This window comes from Balaenoptera borealis, assembly GCF_965194805.1.
Source record: "Balaenoptera borealis genome assembly, chromosome: 15".
Classification (NCBI taxonomy): Eukaryota; Metazoa; Chordata; class Mammalia; order Artiodactyla; family Balaenopteridae; genus Balaenoptera; species Balaenoptera borealis.
Genome location: NC_138871.1, coordinates 77,050,698 through 77,072,683, shown reverse-complemented (window position 1 = coordinate 77,072,683; position 21,986 = coordinate 77,050,698). Strand labels below are relative to the sequence as shown.

At 35.2% G+C, this 21,986-nt stretch overlaps 1 protein-coding gene across 6 annotated transcripts in view; it reads right to left on the bottom strand.

Annotated features, from left to right (window-relative positions):
• Positions 1–21,986, bottom strand: part of WDR35 (WD repeat domain 35) — a 63,213-nt gene that overhangs the window by 8,748 nt on the left and 32,479 nt on the right. For 5 of the 6 annotated variants that reach the window (XM_082357280.1, XM_082357282.1, XM_082357283.1 and 2 more), the window contains 11 exons: positions 20,286–20,355; positions 19,198–19,251; positions 17,190–17,299; positions 16,497–16,707; positions 10,491–10,571; positions 6,064–6,200; positions 5,528–5,731; positions 4,522–4,668; positions 3,782–3,914; positions 1,646–1,756; positions 563–727 (listed from right to left, as the gene is read on the bottom strand). In XM_082357280.1, coding sequence (XP_082213406.1) covers positions 563–727; positions 1,646–1,756; positions 3,782–3,914; positions 4,522–4,668; positions 5,528–5,731; positions 6,064–6,200; positions 10,491–10,571; positions 16,497–16,707; positions 17,190–17,299; positions 19,198–19,251; positions 20,286–20,355 — 1,423 coding nt within the window. The remainder of the gene's footprint in view (positions 1–562; positions 728–1,645; positions 1,757–3,781; positions 3,915–4,521; positions 4,669–5,527; positions 5,732–6,063; positions 6,201–10,490; positions 10,572–16,496; positions 16,708–17,189; positions 17,300–19,197; positions 19,252–20,285; positions 20,356–21,986) is intronic. The other variant, XR_014234899.1, reaches the window with a different exon arrangement.

The following is a 21,986-nucleotide window of genomic DNA, read 5'->3' as shown; positions in this document are numbered from 1 at the left end:
CCTCCAAATGCATACTATGAAAAGTGTAATGTCGAGATTGGGATTGACATATATACACTAATATGTATAAAATAGATAACTAATAAGAACCTGCCGTATTAAAAAAAAAGTGATATATAATAAAATCTTTCTTAAATAAAATAAAAAGTGTAATGTCTTTAAAACTTGCACATTTAAAAGGACTTAAAGTTTTGTTATCATCAGGATTTAGATTCCCTTAAGGGAATCTAAATCCTGATGATAACAGGAATTTGTACTTTATGTTACAAATGTTAAGGGGATTTGTACTTTATGGTCCCTGAAAATTCTATAATTCTCTGTTAACTTCGGTATTGAGTAAATATAAAACTGCTTCAGCATCAATAAGGTGCTAAAAGTAATAAACAGCCTTTTTAGTAAAATGTAATAATACTAAGATAACACATAGTTATAGTAGTAATAAATGAGAGGGATTTTGCTATAACAAATATTTGTTTCCAAAAAACGGAAAATGTATCCTTGAGTTATAAGAAAACATTGGTAACTAGAACAAGCCAAACGCTCACCAAGGTTATTACATTACCTTAAACATCAGCTTAGCAGCATCATAAAAGTAACTGGCTTTCCGATAGAGTTCTATGGCATCAAGAATTTTATTCTTTTCCAATAAATGAGATGCATACCTCGCTAACAGGGAACCAATTTCCTTCATATTATGACTTTTAGCCAATTCAACAGCTTTGTTCCACTGGGGAAAATATATATATAGCATACAATTACCCAAGAATTCATAGTCAGATATGTCTTAAAATACATACAATAAAGCTTTAAGTTTATAATAATAAATAACACTATATCAAAATAAAAAACTGGTACATGTTTTTAAAAATCACTTAAAATCAGAGCAATTATAAATTTTAGGAGTCAAACGTGTCAAAATAATCAAATGATCTAAGACTGATTTGCTTAAGAAGTACATCTGAAAAAGAAAGCATCAAAGTTTATAATCACATTAATCTTATAATTCTAATTTTGCACAAACTATGAGCAAGAAAAAGATACATTTGTTTATAGTAAAAAAAAATACGCAATTTCAGTTAAGAAAATGTCCTATCAGATTTAACATTTAAAAGTTATTTTTATAAAGCAAATGGAGCTTTATAAAATACTTCAAGAAAATACTTAAAAGAATACATTGATAGTCAACAATTTCAACAATTCTGCATTTTAATTTTAGTTAAATTCCAGCTCTTAAAAATATCAAATATGTGTTTTCTATAAGGGGAAAGGAAAATAGATTTGCCAAAATAAATACTGATAAAGTAACTCAATTCCTTCCTCTTGCAATGACCATTAACTGGTCCTTGTTTGGAAACAAAACCCAACCCTAATAAAATGCAGAAAATTATGAAATTACTTCCAGACAAAAACTTGCCAGACTAAAAGCACAGGGTTTGTTCAGGTTCCCATACTGAGTTAGTTATGAGCGGGTCACCCTTAATGGTAGCATTTCAAGAGGTAAATGCAAATTCCAGCATTTTCTCAGTCCTCAACTAAGTAAGAGACTATCTGGCTCCTTTCACAAAATCCATCTCAAGCTCTCCAACCCTTACTGGCAACAGTCTTTAAAGCATCTCTATGGTGACTTTAATTTTCAGTTCCTTACTCGGTTGAGATGTACACAGGTATCCACTGCTGCCTTTGGTTGATTACATTTCAAAAACGCAGTCACTGCTTGTTCACACATTCCAGCTCTCACAAACATTTGTGCTATTTCCTGTGGACAAAATAATACTATCGGATCTCAGAGAACAAGGAAATCACTTATATTTTAACTTATAAAACTCCATAGGGACAAAAGAATATTAAATTTTCTGGTGGCTATAGTAATTTTTCTTTTAAATGGACGTAGGCGCAGGGGCTACAAACCAGAAGAGACGCTAAAACATCACCTCCTATAAAATCTGTGCTTCACTGGCTCACAGCACGGATCTGATTTTCAACCGGGTTCTGAAGATACTGCACTCTTACCTTCTCTCAGTGCAGTAGCTAGTTTACAGAAATACCGAGCTCCGAAACAAACCCCACGCTAGTAAGTAAAAAAAACCCTTTAAGGCAATTGATGTTATACTCAATGTCAATCATTAATTAGAGGCTTAAGGAAAACCTGACACTCACAGGGCTCTCAAATACCTCTATAAAGCAATGCCCCAGACAAGTTGGCCATTCATCAGTTCAGGAGGCTGGACCAAAAACAGAGGAGAACCACAACAACCACCGATCACACCCCTTGGGCTGTACTTGCCGTCTTCAGAATATCACTTTTTTTTCTTTCTTAATATCTAATTGGTCAGAGTTTTCTCTCCCCATCCCTACTCCTAAAATATTTTGGGATATATCATAAAAGTACAATTCTGTACCCAACTATCTTTTTCAAAGTAATGCTTATATTTTCCTGATTATAAAGTAATACATTCTTATGGTAAAAAAAAAATTAGAAAATATGAAAAAATAAAGGTACATATAATCTTATTCCCATAAGAAACCTCTCTCTATATTCTGGTGTAATTTCCTAATATCTGTGTCCTATGAATATATATGTATATGTGAGTTTGTGAATATATTGTAATCATATTATATATAGTTTTGTATCCTGTGTTCCTCACTTAAATATTTTGTACATTTTCCCATATTATTAAAAAATCCTCCAAAACTTGATTTAAAATTTGCAGTACTACTGAAAATTTTTAATTATTTTAATTATTTAATTATTATAGCTATAATTACTTAGTACTTAATCAGTAATATTACTGTTCTGGATACCGTACAGCAACATTTTTTTCTGCGTCATCAGACACACCTAACAGATGACAGTATAATGTCAGATAAACAGTCCCTAATCCCAGGGTTGTAAGTAATTTCAGTTTTCCTACTCAAGTAAACATATAAGATTAAGAATAAGGGTGTGTAAAAATGCCATTATTACAGGGATAATTGCTCTAATTCACAATAGAGAAAAGAACTGAATTAACAGAATTCTATACTCATCTATTTAGTAACCGACAAAATTTTGTAGCAGAACCCACAACTGATATATGTCCAGACCCTGCAGTTGAGAGCTACTAGCTCTCCAGGTCTTGTACAGCTCAGTGATTTACCTTTCAGATAAAACAAATAAAATACAAGCTCACTTACATTATTCAACAATTAATTTAAAGAGCCTTAAAAAGAAAATTTAGAACAAAGTTATAGAGAACTCTGCGTTTAGCTTCTCTTTTTTTCAACATTAAATCCTTTATTGTTAATATAACCTAATAAAAGTCAAGCTATCTTGACTTTTATTGCTAATATAACCTAATAAAATTTTATTGTGAACCTAATAAAAGTTTAAGCTATCTTAAACTTTTCTTATAGCAAATTTCAAACATACATACGCACACACTACTCCCCAGACCCACCTCAAATCATTTTGAAGCGAATCTCTGACATGTCATTTCATCTGTAAATGTTTCATGTGTTCAGCTAATTTTTTAAAGCAAGTTTACAAAACTGACAAGCCTACACAAGACTGTGATCATGTTAAAATAGTAGGAATATGACTGATTTCTTCCTCTCCAGTTTCAAGCATTCTGTAATACTGGTAAATTGTTTTAATAACTAAAGCATCATTCCATGCCTAAGAAACTGTAAAGTTTTAGTTAATTTTTAATTTTCTATATTGCAGAGGACATTTCCAGACTACGACATAAAAACCTTATAAAGTAACCTAACCACTCCAAAAACTGAAATTTATAATACCTACTGGAAGCAACTTGTGGTTTTCTGGAAGTGAATTGGCAAGATTCTCCAATCCCTCATAATCCTCTAACATATAATAACACTCAGCTAAGCGTTCCTGGTTTCGGCCTTGTACATAATATTGTACAGCATTCAACCTATGGAAAGAAAAAAAAACCTTTTAAAACTAATGTGAATCTCCTCATAAATAAGCACTTTTACTAAAAATGTTCTTCCGTTAGAATGCCAGCACTAGTATTACTCTAATCATCTTTAGTTACAGAATGTCTTTGAAGCATATAAATTGAAAAAAAAACAAAACTAAAGACTGCATAGCATATTTTAGTTACAACATTCTTTGAATGTTCTTAAGAAATATGTTTTAATCTGATATACAGTTGTATTTCCAAACACTGACATAAATAAATAAGCATACTGATCAAAATAACTTAAGAATAAAAGTCAATGATTTCTGAAAATAATCAATAGTAACAAAAGAAAATATAAACTGTGGCCTCAAACAGTAGAAAGCTACCTGGAACTACGGTATAAGTCTTCTGGGTTTTGAAACTCCAAAGTCTTACAGCGCTTACCTGACAGCTTGAAGGATCTCTTGCTCCTCAGTGTGAATCCAGAGCTATGTGAATTTTGGGATCTGGAAGGATGGTCTTCATTTCCCTAGCATTATTTCATAGGGAAGTACTCAGGCAGTTACAATTTTAAGTGCCAAATGAATTGATGAAGGGGTCCAGATAGGTTACCTACCACTTTTGCCGATCAGCAAAGTAGTCTCCGATGGCATTGTGGGCTTGTTCAAGGAGACTGTCATCCGCATCACCAGATCCAGTTTTCAGGAGCTGGAGTACTCGAAACCAATCTCCCAACTTCAGCCGGAGGCCAATAGCCAGATCTCTACAAAAAATGACATTCATTCATTCATTCAACAAGTATCTATCAAGCGCCTACTATGTGCTAGATTCAATTCTAGGGTACTGAGAATACACAACAATGAAGAGACAGATAAGGTAACTCCAAACATTTTAGAAATTTAGCCTGACCAGGTAAGAGGCAATGGAGAGAACCTGCAAAAGGAAAAAGGAAACAATTTCCTGCCTCTTATTTTCCTAGACTTTCAATTTACTTGGCAAAATAATGATTTAAATAATAATCACTTCTTTTCATCAATTTCTTAAGACATAATCAGACTTATTTCATGTTTGGTTTTATATTTCTTTTCAGGGCTTGAGATGTATTAGCAACCTCCTGAAAGTACAAATAATAAAAATTAGATATAATGTTCACAGCTGAAATGAAGTTCATACAGTATTTTATATAAATAAAAATGAAATATAAAGAATAAAACTCAATCCCTAAATACCTTTGATTTTTATTTCATGCTCCTTGACAACTGAAAATTAAATAATGGCCTAAACCAAAAAAGAGAACCCAAATAATGAATGGTGTAATAAATGATAAAGCTTCCAGTCTCTGCAGTCATATGAATTTTTTTTCTACCAAGTGAAAAAAGTCTCCCATGGCCAGTCATTAATATTACATAAAAACAGAGAAGAAAGCTGCCCCCAAATTACAAAGCATAAATTAATGAAGGTCATGTAGACTATCTAGGTTGTAATCCAAACTGAAATTATTTTCTGAAAGAGATGGTATGATACATTTAGTCTATTTTACAATCCTCGTTTGTGAAAACAAACAAAAAAAAAAAATCGCAAATTCTGGAAGTAGTCCGGATGCCTGCACCTTTATCACTTACCTTCTGTCCATATCGAGATACATCCTTTCAGCCTCTTCGAACCTGCCAAAGTAGGCAGCCACTTCCGCCTGCTTCATGGACTCACTCTGCAGGTTACCCAGGCGCTTCACAAACTTAATGCCTTGGTAATCTTTGCAGCGCACAAACGCTTGCTCTGCAGTGTGCAAATCCAGTTTCTGAAGACCTGCTTCAGCCAGTAGGCGCCTTTATTAAAAAGAGAAACAGAAAAGCTGATGGCGAATTACGGATAAACAAGTCTTGAATCAGAATTCAATTATTACACCTATTGTTTCTAGTGAAACATGGTGGAAAGTGATTATTTTAACACATTTATACGTTTCATATAATATTATGCTTATGTTGAATACTTCCGAATCTAAAATAAATTTCTATATTTTAAAAAGAAGAATAAGAACAGAAGCCTATTCCCATCAGGAGCCTAGTATGAGAGCAGGGGACGACAGAGCTGAGACTTTACACCTGAAAATTTGAGAGGTTTTATTTATTTATTTATTTATTTATTTATTTTTAAATACCAAAGTCGGGGGTGTGGATTATCCTCTATGAACTGAGATGCATCCTCAATTCCAACCTTCTCAATCAGTGCTCGGCTATCTCTCAGGGACCGAATCTCAAAGTTAATGATATAATCCTTGTTTGGATATTCTGGATTCTAAAAGTAAAGATGAAAAGAAAGAAATTCAAATAGTTGCCTTTAGAGTATGTATTTCTTTTTTACAGTAAAAACAGCAAACAAATAAACAACTGCATCATATTATGAGCAAAACTGGGGAAAAAAAGAAATGGCCATGTGTGGGTCTTTTGAATTATCTGGAAAACACCCACAGTCCACAAGTGAAGTCCCTCCTGAGGCAATCAGGGGAAAAGGGGACAGTCGTCAAAGGGGTCCCTCACAATTATGCAGCCTTGTTCCCCTGGGCTCAAAATGTCTTTCCCCAGGAGCTACTCTCTTCCCGTCCCAAGTGCCGCCAGCCTCCACTGGAGCAGAAAACACCATGTGCAGGACCTCTACTCCTCACTCCTTAATCTACTCTTTTTTTCTATTATTGAAAAAAAAAATTATAAACAGCAGTTGCTCTGAGGGTGGGTATGGACAGATTTACTGGGAAGAGGCATGAGGGAACTTTCTAGCATGATAGTAATGTTCTGTATCTTGACAGGGGTTTGAATTGCACAACTGTATGCATCTGTCATAACTCACTGGCTGGTACACTTAAGATCTGTGCATTTCATTGCATGCAAATTTTATTCCAAGTGAAAGAAAACTATAAGCAAATACCGAACTTGAATTAGTGAACTTTAATGATATGCATGCTAAAGTATATATGTACTAACTCTGAAATATATTAAAAAACAGGACTGATTAATGGGCAGATGGAGAGATGGACAGAAATATGACACAGCAAGTACAGTAAAATGCTAAATAGAATTTAAGTGCTGCCCACATGCTGTTGGGCAGCAGACAAATTTTTTTTTAAAAAAAAGAAAAAGGGCTGGTTTTCATCACTACTTTCCTTTTATAATTTAGCAGCCTGACAAAGAAAAAAAAAATTTAAAGGCCAGTCTTGCAGGAAAGAACTAGCTAACAGCCAGAGAAAGAAAACAAACAGTTATAACGAACTCACCGATATTCTACATATTTCTAAGTAATGAAAAAGTGAAGCATACAAGAAAATTAGAGCCCCCATGTGTAAAAGAGTAATGGCTCCCACGGACCAGAGTTCTCTGAAAAGGTTAACTGAGCCACACACACCCCTTCCCCACCCTGCAACTGAACCCCTGTATCTAGAAACTGAAAAGTTCTTAGGGAACTACCGTACAAAGTAGGATGGAAAGAGTATGAGGTTTGGACTCAAACAGTCCTTAGCTCAAATCCTAATTCCATCCCTTGCTGGTTATGTGGCAGCTCTTTCTAGAACCTGCCCTACCCCACTCCCTACCCACCCAGGAAGCCAGGGCCATCTTCCCCAAATATAAACCTAATCATATCATTCTCCTGCCTCACTCCGCCACCGACTCCAGGATCAAGTCCAAACTCCACAGCAAGGCATATGAGGTCACTTATGACCTGGGCCCACTACCTACCCCATTACCTCTCCCCGGCCTCATTTCTGCCAGCACTACAGTTACACACACCAGCTTTGAAGCCAGACAGCTTGGAGTCAAATCATGCTTTTGCCTACTGCTAACCGGGTATCACTGGCAAATCAGCTTATTTCTCCAAGCCTCAGATTCTTCCTCTGAAAAAATGGAATAGTAATCAAACTTACTTCCTAGCATTGGGAGGATTAAGTGAGATAACACATATCAAACACTGAGCACAATGCCTAGCCGTGTTATTCACATTATTCACAGTCTCAGAACTGACCCAATGCTCTCTTGCTTCAGACCTTTGAAGAGATACACCTACCGACTGAACCACAGCACCCCTGCCCCTCTTCCAGTTGCTGAAGTTCTTGTCTATCTCCCCAACTCCTCTACTTGAAGCCAGGAACTGTCTTACTGGCTCTCAATAAATATTTGCTGAGTCAATGAACAGATGAACTTTGGGTAAATCATTTTCAGCCACTAAGAGCCTTCCTCACCTAAAAATGAGGTCTGTGTAATATCTACCAGGTACAGCTGTAATCACAAACAAACATCTCATACAAAGGAAATTTAGTGAACGTTAATTCCCATCCTTTTCCTTCTGCATTCCTTCTTCTCTAGTCCTCCAAGAAATTTCTCATGTTATTTCTTTTTCCTATTTTATTGAAATATAATTGGCATGTAACATTGTATTAGTTTTAGGTGTACAACACTCATGTTGTTTCTTAAAACTGTATGCTTGAAGGAATCCACAGTTCAGCTAAATATTTCCTGGGTCAACAAGACCTCAGAGGGAACTAAGGTATGACAATATTCTTTTCTCTATGGCTTTGCATGTAGTAAGTCAGACAGATAACAAAATTGTCACAGAGAACCTGGGTTTCCCTCACAGGTTAACAACGCCTGCCAGTAAACCGGGCAACAGTACTGTAGTTATTCTTTATCCTAGTATTAGACATGCATATAATGTGTATCAAGAATTTTAAAGTACATCTAACCAGTTTAAATATGTGTTTTAAAAAATTCTTCATAAAAGTCAATATAATCATCAGAGCAACACATCACAGGCATTTTTAAGCATTCCAGAATTTAAGGCAATCAGCAACTATGAGTCTTTCTTGAAAAAAATTATAATGATGAAATCCAGCCAACTAAAAGGTTAATCAAAATTAAGAACTCATGTACAGAGAAAATGTAGAAAAAGACTGGTAATAGCTTTCATTTAAATATAAGACTACATATGTGGAAAATTAGGGTTACAAAACAAAATGTAAATGTTCTATATCTTGACAACATAAAAATAACAATGTAAAAAAATAAATAAATAAATAACAATGTGCCTAACGAAAAGAGGAGAGAAAGAGGGAGAAAATGTAAAAACACCATCTTTTAGAGTGGACAATCAATACTATTAAAAATTACGATGTAGTTTAAAAGCAATAACCTCTTGGTTTTTCAGTTTTTTCCTTAACCCAGAAAAACTGTATCATTTGTGGTGAAAAAAAATTAATGTTCTACAATTCCTTCAGATTCACTGTCACATTATTGAATTGAAATTAAACACTAAGCAAGTAGATTGTACAGTGATGCCATTTTTATAAAATTACTTCTGTTTATTTATCTAATCTATCAAATCTATCTTTGCACATACTGGTTACAGCTATAGGAATAATGTTCTGATGTTTATCTAACGTTAATCATTAAGAGACCTAGATTGTAACAGAACTTTAGACCTTCCTTTTTGACTTTGACTGCTGATAGCTTTTAAGCCTCACCCTTCCCCCTTCCCCTTCTGCCTCACATCTGGACAAGCTGATAAGAAAGCATAAGTGTTCCATCCTTTGGTGACACAGGAGTTTCAAACCACACATATCTCTACCTACCCATGGGAACCCTCACCCTAGGCCCACCCTCTAACTACCAAAAAAACCCAAGCCAGTCTCCTTTCCCTGCTCTCAAACCAATTTTGGAGCAGCTTGGGAAGCCTATCCTTTCTCCCCTAAAAACTCATTAAGTTTGTAAGACCTTTTTACACCCTTTTGGTGTATCTGTGGTGTCATCACTCTTTACATGCAAACCAAATTTTGGGTGGGGGCCATTCCTGCTGCGGCAGGGTGGTCATGACACAGAAAACAACTGGTTCCCAATAAAAGAGCTGCAATTTACATGTCAAACCAAAATATGAAAACATGTTACAAAATGCAACTAACTTCTGGAAATTTAAAATCCACTATTCCAATTCCAAAAAACATATGTAGTACATGGAAAAATAAATATTTTGGAAAAAAGGAAGGTAAACTTTCAATACATTCTTAGAGTAAAAACTTTTCAAAGAACGTTCAATGAAGGCCAAAGTAGGGATTCAAAAATTATCTGGAATTAGAAATAGATTATTTTATAAAACCTTAAAAATAAAATAGGAGAACAGAGGACCCCCAAATAAAAAAGTTACTCAAATATCCTAGAACAAGAAAAAGACTAAAGAAAATTATCAAATATTTCTTCAGTATCTCTGTTATTAATATAAAAATATTGAAAACAACTAACTACCATTTATGAGCTCTTGGTCGTAGCACTGTGCTGTTTTCCACTCATTATCTTATAAAATAACAATCCTGTAAGATAGGTACTATTACTATCCACATTTTATAGAGGTAAAAACAGGCTCATAAACAGGAAAGGAAAAATGAAACTTTAAAAGATGAAGGAACCTGTCTAAAGGTTGTATAAGTGACAAAGCAGGGCTGGAACTCCTCAATGCATACTCCTAACCAGGACACTACACTGCCTGGTACAAAAATGAATCCCAGTCAAGCCAGCAACAGAAATATAATTGTTTTTTAATAAGAATTACCTTTAATATCTCATCCAAAAGAACAGATTTAATTTCTAAATCCTCAAAATTACAAATATATCCAGAAGTCTGAATGGGTTCCTTTAAAGACAAAAACAAATGTTATGTTTAACTGTACAAAATTTTCCTTCTTTACCATATCATGATTTTAACTTTTATTATCAAAATTTTCAGAACAACAAAAGAGAGAGAATGTCATTAACACCCATATACACATCATCTAAATAATTATTAACATTTTAGAAATATGCTTCACTCAATTTTTTAGCTAAGGTATTTTAAAGTAAAGTAAATTTAGACATGACATTTCACCCCTAACTATTTCATATCTCTAAAACATAAGGATGTTCTCTTACATGGCCACATTACTATTATCACACCTTAACATAATCAGTATTAATTCCCCAATAGGATCCAGTATCAGTTCAAATTTTCTGAATTAATCCAAAAATGGTTTATACAGTTTGATCATTCTTATTCATTCCATGCAACATTAAATTTAATTCTTAATGAAATTGACAAACACTATATTTGTATCTAAGCACATATATCAAAGTCCCATACCATACTGAAAAGTATGTCCTCTGTAACATTAGCCGGAGGGCATCCTTGATAGATTCATTTCCTACGTAAGAAGATTTAATTTGCCAACATGGAAATACATGAGCCTGCTATATGTCTGTTTCTTGTCCTAGTGTTATACAGGCTTGTAGAAATAAAGTATGGTAAATGCATATTATAATGTAAAGTAGCTGTTCTAAATCCCTAGTAAAAGAAATACACTCCCAATATACTTAATACCTCCAAGAACACTGTAAAAAGAATAGGATAACGTTGTCTGATAATGAACATAACTCCAGAATGCAATTTTTTAAAATATGTGTGTGATGTCATAGTGAAATAGAAAGTAACCTAAATCCAAATGAAATAACATATCAAATTTATAACTCTGAAAGTTAGTGCTTCATATATAATAGAAACTACAAAAATTATTATCATGGGAAGACACTAAAAAGATGAAAATAAGAAGTAAATATTGAATCATATTTAGTTTGCACTTAATATGTCTAAGTTTAATAATGAGGCTCTTGTAGGTACATTATATGTGTTTATTGGGTTTTTAAATGTATATTTTCTTTAAAAAGTAGAAATTGACTAAACTTATATGAGAAAATTTTATAAAATCCCTAAATTTCCTCAAAAAAATTATATTACCTATAGGCAAACAGTATGCTTTTATGAACAGAAAAAATCAGAATAAAATTTAATTCACAAAAAATCACATGTAATGAAATATTTCTTATAAATTATAGAGGCCTTTCATATACTTTATTTTGGTACTACATGTAAACTAAGTGTCCCCTTATAAAAAGGTTAATCACTAGAAAATTTTTTATTTTTAGCTAGATAATTTAACAAAGCAAGAGGGTCAAAAGATAAAGTCATAAAAGATGATCTGTGGATAAAAAATAATACCAAAAACAAAGAGAAAAGGAGAAATATAAGGATAAGGAGAGAGATCGGGCAGCACCAAGATGGCACAGGGAGACCCTGAGCTCAATTCCCCCCACAAACACACCAAAACTACACCTACATATAGAACAGCTCTCTGTGAGGATGACTTGAAGACTAGCAGAATGGCTCTTCTACAACCAAGGCTGTAGAAAGAAAAAACACACCGAGTCTGGTGGGAGGGGAGGGGAAGTGATCTGGCCGAGACCCACACCCCTAGTAGGCAACCCAGAGATGGAAGGGCTTATCACAAGCATGCAGATCTTCCCTAAGGAGCAAGGGGTTCACACCCCACACTGAGCACCCCAGCCCTGGGGTCCAGCACTGGAAAGACAAGCTCCCTTGGCTGATTTTTAAAACCAGTGGGGCTTACCAGAGGGCTGTAAGAAACTGAGACTCTGCTCTTAAAGGGTGCAAGCACAGTCTTGCTTGCAGAGGCAGCAGACTGAAAAGTGCCTGGAACCCTGACCCACCTGCCAAGACTGCACCAGCACGGTCTCCCAGCTGGCACTGGGCTGCAGCTCTAGCACCCCCCACAGAGGTGGCAACCACCACTGCACCACGGGAGAAGACGCAACATGCACTGGGCCCTGGCTGTAGCCCTTCTGGCTCCAGCCCCACCTTCTGCCAAGGCAGCAGTCCCAGAAAGCCCCAGGAGAAGCCCCCACCTGTGCTGGGTTCCAGTTCTAGCCCCCTACTCCCCTCCCCAGCTCCAGCCCATCCCTCCAAGGCAACGGCCCCAGCACACCCTAGAAAAAGTCCCGGCCTACACTCACTTCAGAAGGAGCTCTCCCACCAAAGCCACTGGGCACACACAGACTGCATACAGATGTTCTCACATAAGGACACACCTTAAAGAATGGGATAGGTAATTGTTTCACCTAATTTCACAGAGACAAAAAGAGAAAGTAAAACAAAATGAGAAGATAGAGGAATATGTTCCAAATGAAAGAACAACATAAAATCCCAGGGAAGAACCCTCATGAAACAGAAACAAGTAATTTACCTGATAAAAGAGTTCAAAACAATGGCCTTAAGAGTGCTCACTGAACGTGGGAAAAGAACAGAGGAAGACGTGAGAACTTCAACAAAGAATTAGAAAATATGAAAAAGAACCAATCAGAACTGAAGAACGCAATAACTGAAATGAAAACTACAGGAGAAGGAATCAACAACAGATTAGATGATATAGAAGTATGTATGAGCGACCTGGAAGACAGAATAGTGAAAATCACCAAGAAATAAGAAAATATATGAAGGGAAAAAAAATCTCACTGGTAAAGGCAAATATATAGTATAGGCAGTGGATCAATCACTTTAAAAAGCTAGTATGAAGGTTAAAAAATAAAACATTGTAAAATCAACTATACCTACAATAAACAGTTAAGGGATATACATAAATATGTAAAATATCCAAAACATAAAACGCAGGGGGTGAAAAAATGTAGAGCTTTCAAAGTGCAATTGAACTTAAATGACTATCAGTTTAAAACAAATAGATATATGGACATATAAATATAGATATAGAAATGTCATATATATGAACTTCATGGCAGCCACAAACCAAAAACCTACAATAGATACACAAAAACAAAGAGACAGGAACCCAAATATAACACTAAAGAAGATCATCAGACCAAAAGGAAAGAGACTAAAAGAAGAAGTAAAGAACAGAGAAGAACTACAAAAACAACCAGAAAACAAGTAACAAAATGGCAATAAGTACCGTACATAGCTATCAATAATCACTTTAACTGTAAATGGACTAAATGCTCCAATCGAAAGACATAGTGTGGCTGAATGGATAAAAAAAACAAGACCCATCTATATGCTGAGACTCACTTCAGAGCTAAAGACACACACAGACTGAAAGTGAAGGGATGGAAAAAGATATTACATGCATAAAAATGAAAAGAAAGCTGGGGTAGCAATACTCATATCAGACAAAATAGACTTTAAAACAAAGTCTATAACAAAAGACAAGGAAGGGCATTATATAATGATAAAAGGGTCAATCCAAGAAGAGGATATAACATTCATAAACATATACGCACCTAACATAGGATCACCTAAATATATAAAGCAAATATTAACAGATATAAAGGGAGAAATTGACAGTAATACAATAATATTAGGGAACTTTATTCCCTACTTACATCAATGGAAAGATCACCCAGACAGAAAATCAATTAGAAAACAGTGGCCTTAAATGACATATTAGATCAAATGGACTTAATAGATATCTACAGGACACAAACACAGCAGAATATACATTCTTTTCAAGTGCTCATGGAACATTCTCCAGGATAGATCACATGCCAGGCCATAAAACAAATCTCAATAAATTTTAAAAGACTGAAAAGATATCAAGCATCTTTTCTGACCACAACAGTATAAAACTAGAAATCAATTATAGTAAGAAAACTGGAAAAAAAAAACAAACACATGGAAACTAAACAACATCTAAACTAAACTAAAAAATCAATGGGTCAACAAAGAAATCGAAGAATCAGTACCTTCAGAGGGTCACTGGGGATGAAAATGATCAAGCAGGGAATATCAACATTAAATATTCATTTCCTAATTCTCAAGGAAAATATGTTTTATCAATGAATTAGAAGTTTGCACACAAATGGCACCCTTTACTCACACATAACTGAAGAAAGGTCTACGATTTAAGGAAAGGTATGAAACTAGAATTCATAATAACACTCAAACGTATAAAAATGGATTCAGTATTAACCATCAAACAACAGTTTATCTCCTGAATAATAACACAGAATACTACGTCCTGAAGGAGTTCTAGTAAGTTCAGTTTTGAAGAGTATGACCTCACATGCTAGAGGAGTGACTAGCAGAGTAACTAACCAAACAGGGACCACAGGCAGGGTCCTTATGAATGAAAAGAACAGCACACCATGGTTTATAAAGAAATCCAGTCAATGGTAATGTTATGAGAAATTCACCTACCTCTAAATCTAATAGAAATCGAAGGACTTGCCAAGCCAGACAACAGACTCCAAAAATAAATAAATAAAAGGTTGTTCTTTTAAAACTACTTAAGAAACACTTTCCACCAGGCAAAGACTTCCCCTGGTGCTAGACTGACCATGTGTGCTACACACACATTATGAACAGCCAGGCATAATCCTCTCACTTCTCCAGGCATGTGATTTTGGAATTAATACAAGTAGGGCCAAGGATGGAAAAAGGACCCTAACACTCAAAAAGTATTTTACTTCCATCCTCAAGTTTATCCCACGGTTACCTGTCAAATTTCCACACTTGTTTTGTACCAAGGGTCAAATTTTCTTTGAACCCTTGAAAGAAGTCCATGCTTATATAGGTCAGATGCAGCAGCCCTGAATGCCCTTCCTTTGAGCCATTACTCAGGGCCTGAAAATTACAAAGATCCTTAAGACTCCTAAAAGCTTTAACAAAGCCTTTGAGAACAATTTACATCAGGTCATTGACCAACCCAAAGATCCTGAGTAGGGCTCAAACGGGGAAATGTGAAAATAATCTAGGATATGAAAGATGTTTAGTTTACCACTAAATAAATTATTACAGAAGATCTTCAGTAGCTCAGGGGCCCCAGCATGTAATTTCTTCCCAAGAAGGAAACTACAGGTCCAAACAAACATCAGTTAATGACATAAAGCATTTATCAAGTCATCGCTTATTATTTCCACTAGTGGAGTATAACAGGAGCATTGAAAATTCCAAATTGAAAATCCACTGATAATTCAAAAATTGTTTAAAAGATTTATCTTCTTAATGATGTTTTGATTAGGCTACCACTCAAATTATTTTGAATTCCCAAACACAACAGCTAACAGTTGATACACAGCAGACTGACAGGAAAATTCTGAGCCTAAAAATTAGCTGATGTGAGCCACAAGTAGAAAATAAACATATAACTTTAAAATCAGTGAGAAAGCAGCTTTCTGACACCCCAGAGAGAGCAGATTATTAATCACAGCCCATATCTGCCTGTTCATAAGATTATCAGGATGAGAGAGAACATGGATTACTAGGTGACAAAGTTCATGTAAATATACAGAAGACAAAGGTAAGCACAGAATAAGCACAAAACAGGCAGAAGAGAATGAAAGGGCAAGGCAATTCCAAAACCACATTTTTTTGGCTGGTTGTTTTAAGCAATTTTGGTAAATAAGACAACTTTATTTGTTTTAAACTTTGTCAAGGAAAGAAATAAAGACTATATAGTTAGTGAGCATGGTTCCATCTTTTAAAAAGAATAGATAAATGCTTAGGAAGTGCCTTTCAGTGAAAGTGGAGAATATTTAAAGGATAAATATTAATCCCACTTAAGACCAAATATTTTTAAATTCCACAGAAATGTTTCTATTTATTTTCAGAATTCATGCAGCCAACACCAACAAACTTCTTGAAGAAACAAAGGGGAAATGTCCAGGTTTTGGTATTTGGCTCATTACTTATGTACTGTTAATGCTCATTTCTTGTTTTTACCTCAGGATCCAAGTTTCTGAAAACATACATTCTTGTCTTCTCCATCATTGCAAACAAATCAGGATTATCTTTGGCCCACTTCATATCCCAGACATCTTTTCGCTCCAATTTTAACAACTCGCCAATAACTTGCTGTCCTGTGCTGTCTGTTACCCGAGCATCCAAGTCAAAGAAGGTCAGAACTCCTGAGATGTCTATGATAGCAAGACGACTACAAATAATGAAAGTGGAGAAGGGGAAAAAAATTGTAAAAGTACTATCTGCGTTCATGAATATAATTACTTAGCACCATTCTTCAAAATAAGTTCATCAGAACCCGGGAATAAGGTAGAAATGGCTTTAAATAAATAACTGGCTTTAAACTAACATTTATAAATGTGATAGAAGACATGGGCTGCTTTCCATTTTGCTTCCTTGTGAAAAGAGTATCCAAAGGGATTAAAGCAACTGGTATGCAAATAATTTTTTAAAAATTACACTAGAATTTCTATATTTTGCCCAATGAGAGAAAGACATCTAGACACAGTATAATAAATATAATATTTAAATACAAATATACTATAGTAAAACCACACTGAACTGTAAGACAAGTTTAAAACAAACACAAGTCTTTGCATTTATTACATAAATACAACAATCCCAATGGATGACTTCTAAGTCTAACATGTACGTGAGGAAAGTTTTCAGACTTACCTGGAGTTGCAATTCAAGGACAACTGGTAGGCTTGACAATTAAGGGAGTATTTTTGAATCAAACCAACATTAGGAAGACTGTATCTCTGAATGGTGCCAGATTCACGACTCTACAGAAAATATTTTTGATTACTAAAGCATATTTACCATAATAATATTAAATTACAACTACGGGTCTCTCTATATGTTCATGCATTTGTTTCAAAACCAAAGTGATGGTGTCATAGTGAATTCTCAGTTCTGATACTGATCATGTTCTGAGTACATATTTACCTCATAATTTAATTAAAACCTTTTTAAAGTGGCTGAAGGTGATCTAATTTATTTTTCATGTAATATTCAAGAGAGAAGTCAGAAACCTAGTTCTTTAATAATACACAAAGTCTTACATCACAAGGAAGATGTATCTAGGGTTATTTACACTTGTCTAGGTTAACATTCGGGGTACATTAAGGGCTAAAATGTAAAGCACTTATTGAACTAAATTTCATATATGTGAAAAATCAATATAAGATCACCATAGGAAACAGCTGTTACTGAAAGTCTCTGTTTTTATCCTATAGCCATCTATGGGATACCAGTTTGTGGCAAAGGGAGATGATCAGAAAGCAGTGATACAATGAGTATTAGTTTAAATGTGCTTAAAAATAAAACAGAATATAAGTTTCTGTGCAAGCCTTAAGGCTGACAGATCAACAGTTAGAGCAACAGACAGGAGAGAGCTGTGATTTTCAAACCCTGCTGTGCCTCCGGCCATAGCCACGGGGAAAAGGCAGAAGGCTGCACTCAGCCCATCATTCCCTAACCCCCTTCTAATGGGAGCAGCTCTGCCCTCCCAGCATGCTTCTCCAGAGAGGCCTATCAGAAAGGCTGGGGAGGGCAAGAGAGGGGTGAGGAGGGCGGATATTTTTTAATGTACAAAAAGGAGGTATAGGCTTTAAAAGATTATACTGAAGTACACAATAAGATTTTGTTTTTGAAAAAGTGGGTCCTGTGGCTTTAAAAGTTTGAAAAAGGCACGGCTCTAAAAGCTGTTTATATTTCAACAGTGGAAAGTTTTAAACGCAGAAGATACCTTTTCCATTAAAATTTTTGGCTGGTATTAAAACTATTTGAGTGTTTCTTACAGATAGACTCTCATTTAGGAATTAAGTCAATTTTTGTGACAGATCCGACTTGCATGTTTTTTTATTTTTCCTGCAAATGTCAGAAACACAACTAACACAACCAAAAACCTGCTGTGTAGCAAAGAATCTAAAAAGAAAACAAGAGACTCCACAGACCTGACTGTAAGACAAACTGCCTTAAAACGTATACCAAATTTATTTGTTGAGGAAAAATGAATACTATGTTCTTAAGATTTTTTCCCCCATAAACTTAGCTAATGTCTAAAGAATGTAACTAGAACTGGAAATATACACACGCAAGGATCTATTTACATAATTCGAATTTCATGACTCTACCAGCATTACTATATTAAACATTTATTTCTAAAATTAATATTTTCAAATTTCAGAGCTCAAGAAAAGGCACAACAACATTGATACATTGATTTTATTTGAAAAATTCAGCAAAAATTTGCCACAGGCTTCTTTATTTTACTGGCTACCAAGCACACTACCTCTTCATTCCAATTCTTATGGAAGCAGCTGAGCCAAAGCACTTTCTCCAATATGAAAAAGCAGGCCACACAGAGGAGGAAACTTTCCAAGACCTACTACCACCATCCATCTGCTCCACATCTGCCAACCTTTATAGGGCTCATTCAACCCAGCCTCAAACTCTCCCCAGCTGGCCACGGTTCTACCGCTTTCACAAAGTTATTTTTTGCAAATGATTAACAATTTGTGACTCAATCTTTAAAACTTTCTTATTTCTTTTGTTCAACCTAGTAAAACTTGAGGTGCCCGCAAGATGATATTCAAATCCAAAACATGTTGCTTTATTCTATTTTTAACAAGTTAAACGATTATTACTCATAGAATAAGTTTTTCTTTCAACAACTTACCACAATCAATGTCTTATCAGATGCAGTTATGGCACAAATTGGATCCCTTGTGCCCTAAAATAAATCAGCATTACTCTTTAACAAATATTTATTGACTGGTTAATCTGGTACAAGGTAGTATACAATTCACTAAGAAGAATACTGTAACTATATATTTATTAACTTAACCAACATTTACTTACTGAGCACCTACTATATGCCAGACATTGAACTAAGCACTGGAGATACTCGGATAAAATCTTTGCCCTTGGGGATTACTCAGAAGTCTACTGGGAAAGACAGTGGACCCAACACCTAATGACAGTACAGTATGATCAGAGTAGAGGTAAACACAGGAGGTATAAATGCACAGAGGGAGGAGCATAAACTTATACCAAAATGGGAAGAGAGACAAAAACTTGAACTTAGCTGTAAAAGATGAACATTCAGCAAAAGGACCAGCGCGTGCCAAAATAAAGAAGGGGGCAAATGGCATGGCACTGCTACAACCTGGATGGATTATTTTTTTAAGCCAGTCTCAAAAGATGACATGCTATTACATGCTATATGATTCCATTCGTAAGACATTCTCAGAGTGACAAAACTATAGAGGTGGAAACAGATTAGTGATTGCCAGAGGACAAGGATGGGGGTGGAGAGTGGGTGTGAAAATGAAGAAGTAGCACGAGGCAATTCCTTTATGGTGATGAAGTTACATAAAACTACATGTAAAAACTAGTGAAAACTGAATAGGAATTGGGTCGTAGTCTAGTTCACAGCATCATTACCAATGTCAATTCCCTGATTTTGATATTACACTATAGTTACGTAAGATGTCACCACTGAGGGAAGCTGGGTAAAGAGGTTCTATGTGCTATTTTTGCAACTTTCTGTGGGCCTATGATCATGTCAAAATAAACTTTTTTTCAAAATCAAAAGAAGAAGAAACAGATCTAGAAAAATTTGAATTAGAATAGAAATTTTTAAAAGAATTACTAGAATAAAATGCTATTCATTGGAAACAAATTTTTTTCAGGTCTCAAAATAAAATTACAGTATTTCCAAATCTATGGATATTAACATTTGCTGGCAATAATAAAATCACCTACTTGAATGGCTTTACTATAATCAAGCACACCATCCACCGATCCAGAAGGAGTATCATCAACATGATAAATTCTGAAAAAAAAAAATTTTAATTTCAATGATAGTATAAGTAAGGTTTATACTATTTCATGATCTCTAGAACAATTAAAGGATTGGATGACACCGATGAATACTGTTATTTAATATTACTGTCCTGATTATTTTAAAGAGTTCTTGACACAGCTCAATCTTACAAAGGCAGAAACTACCTACCATGTGTTTACTAGTTATGCAAGTGCCGTGTTCCTGAGAGCTATGTCAAAAATATATTTGGACACTGAATCATATATTTCCGATGAATTTCGGTAAGCCCCAAGAGATATCTTCCCTTACTCTCCCAATGAACATCGGTCAGGAACAACTTCTAAAGCACCAAGTTTCTCTGCTGTTTCTCCATAATTTCCCTTCTAATGATATGCTTAATAAAGGTAAAACTTAAGTGTATTTGGGAAGCTCTAATTAATGGAATTCTTGCTCTGAAGTAAAAAACCCTCCCCTATGCCTACTGTGTTATGAAGATGCACCACTTCTGGTGTACCATCTCTCGGATACCTTTACTGTAACACTTATGCACACCACAGTATTGCTGCTAGTTTCCTTGTCTCTCCCACTAGACGGTGATTTTCCTAAAAGCAAAGACTACATCTCCAGTGCCTGCCACACATTGTCAGGCGCTCTATAATGTCTGCTGAAGAAAACATTAAAATGAATGGAGGTGAACAGAGAAGACACATCATTGAGTAGCTATGAGGCCCTGGGCAAGTTATTTAACTTCTCTAAGCCTCAATTTCTTCATCTGTAAAAGAAGGCGAACAATTCCCCCTTTGCAGGATTTTTGAGAGGCATAAATAAAATGATGTTTGTAAAGCACACATGCACAGAGCCTGATACATAAAAGGAGTTCAAGACATTGCAGCTGTAATATAATCACAGGAAAATTAAGCCATTTTCCATCTTTAAAATATCATGAAATTTTATCATTGTTAAATTGAAGTCATATTTGTACTTTCACCAATATAATGAGATCAAATGTCAAATAAATTTTAAAGAAATGTATTAAATACAGAAAGATACACTAATTTAGAGGTACCATGTTTCTGCTTTCTAATACATTTTTATTAAGTACATACAGTCAATATTTCTACTTAGTTATCATAAAATAAAAGTCAAAGGTTAGAATAGGAGGTCTCTCAAGAGATCATTTGACCCAAATCCCTTTCTTAAAACAAGTAGGGTACTACAAGAAAGGCCAGTCTGAGTAAAGTGGCTCAGAGCCAGATAAACCTGGCATTGTGTCCCATCTCCTCTTATCAGCTGGGACCCTCTGGCAAATAATTTACGCTGTGTGTCTCAGTTTCCTCTCTGTGAAACAGGAATAATACGAGTACTGACTAGACTTCCCAGTGTCTGGCACACAAGAAGTACTCTATCAATGTTGGTTCCTATCAACATCATCAACAGTATTTTACAGATGACGAAACTGAAGTCCAGAGAGAACTGGCCCAAAGTCATTAAAACTAGTAAGTATACCCCAGACAGAAATATAAGGAAATGATGCCTTCTTTATTTAAACAGAAGCCAGAATCTCTTTAGCTGGTTCACGGAGCACAGTCACTCCATGGAGAGGCTAGACTTTTCTGCCCCAACCTTGTCCTAAGATCCAC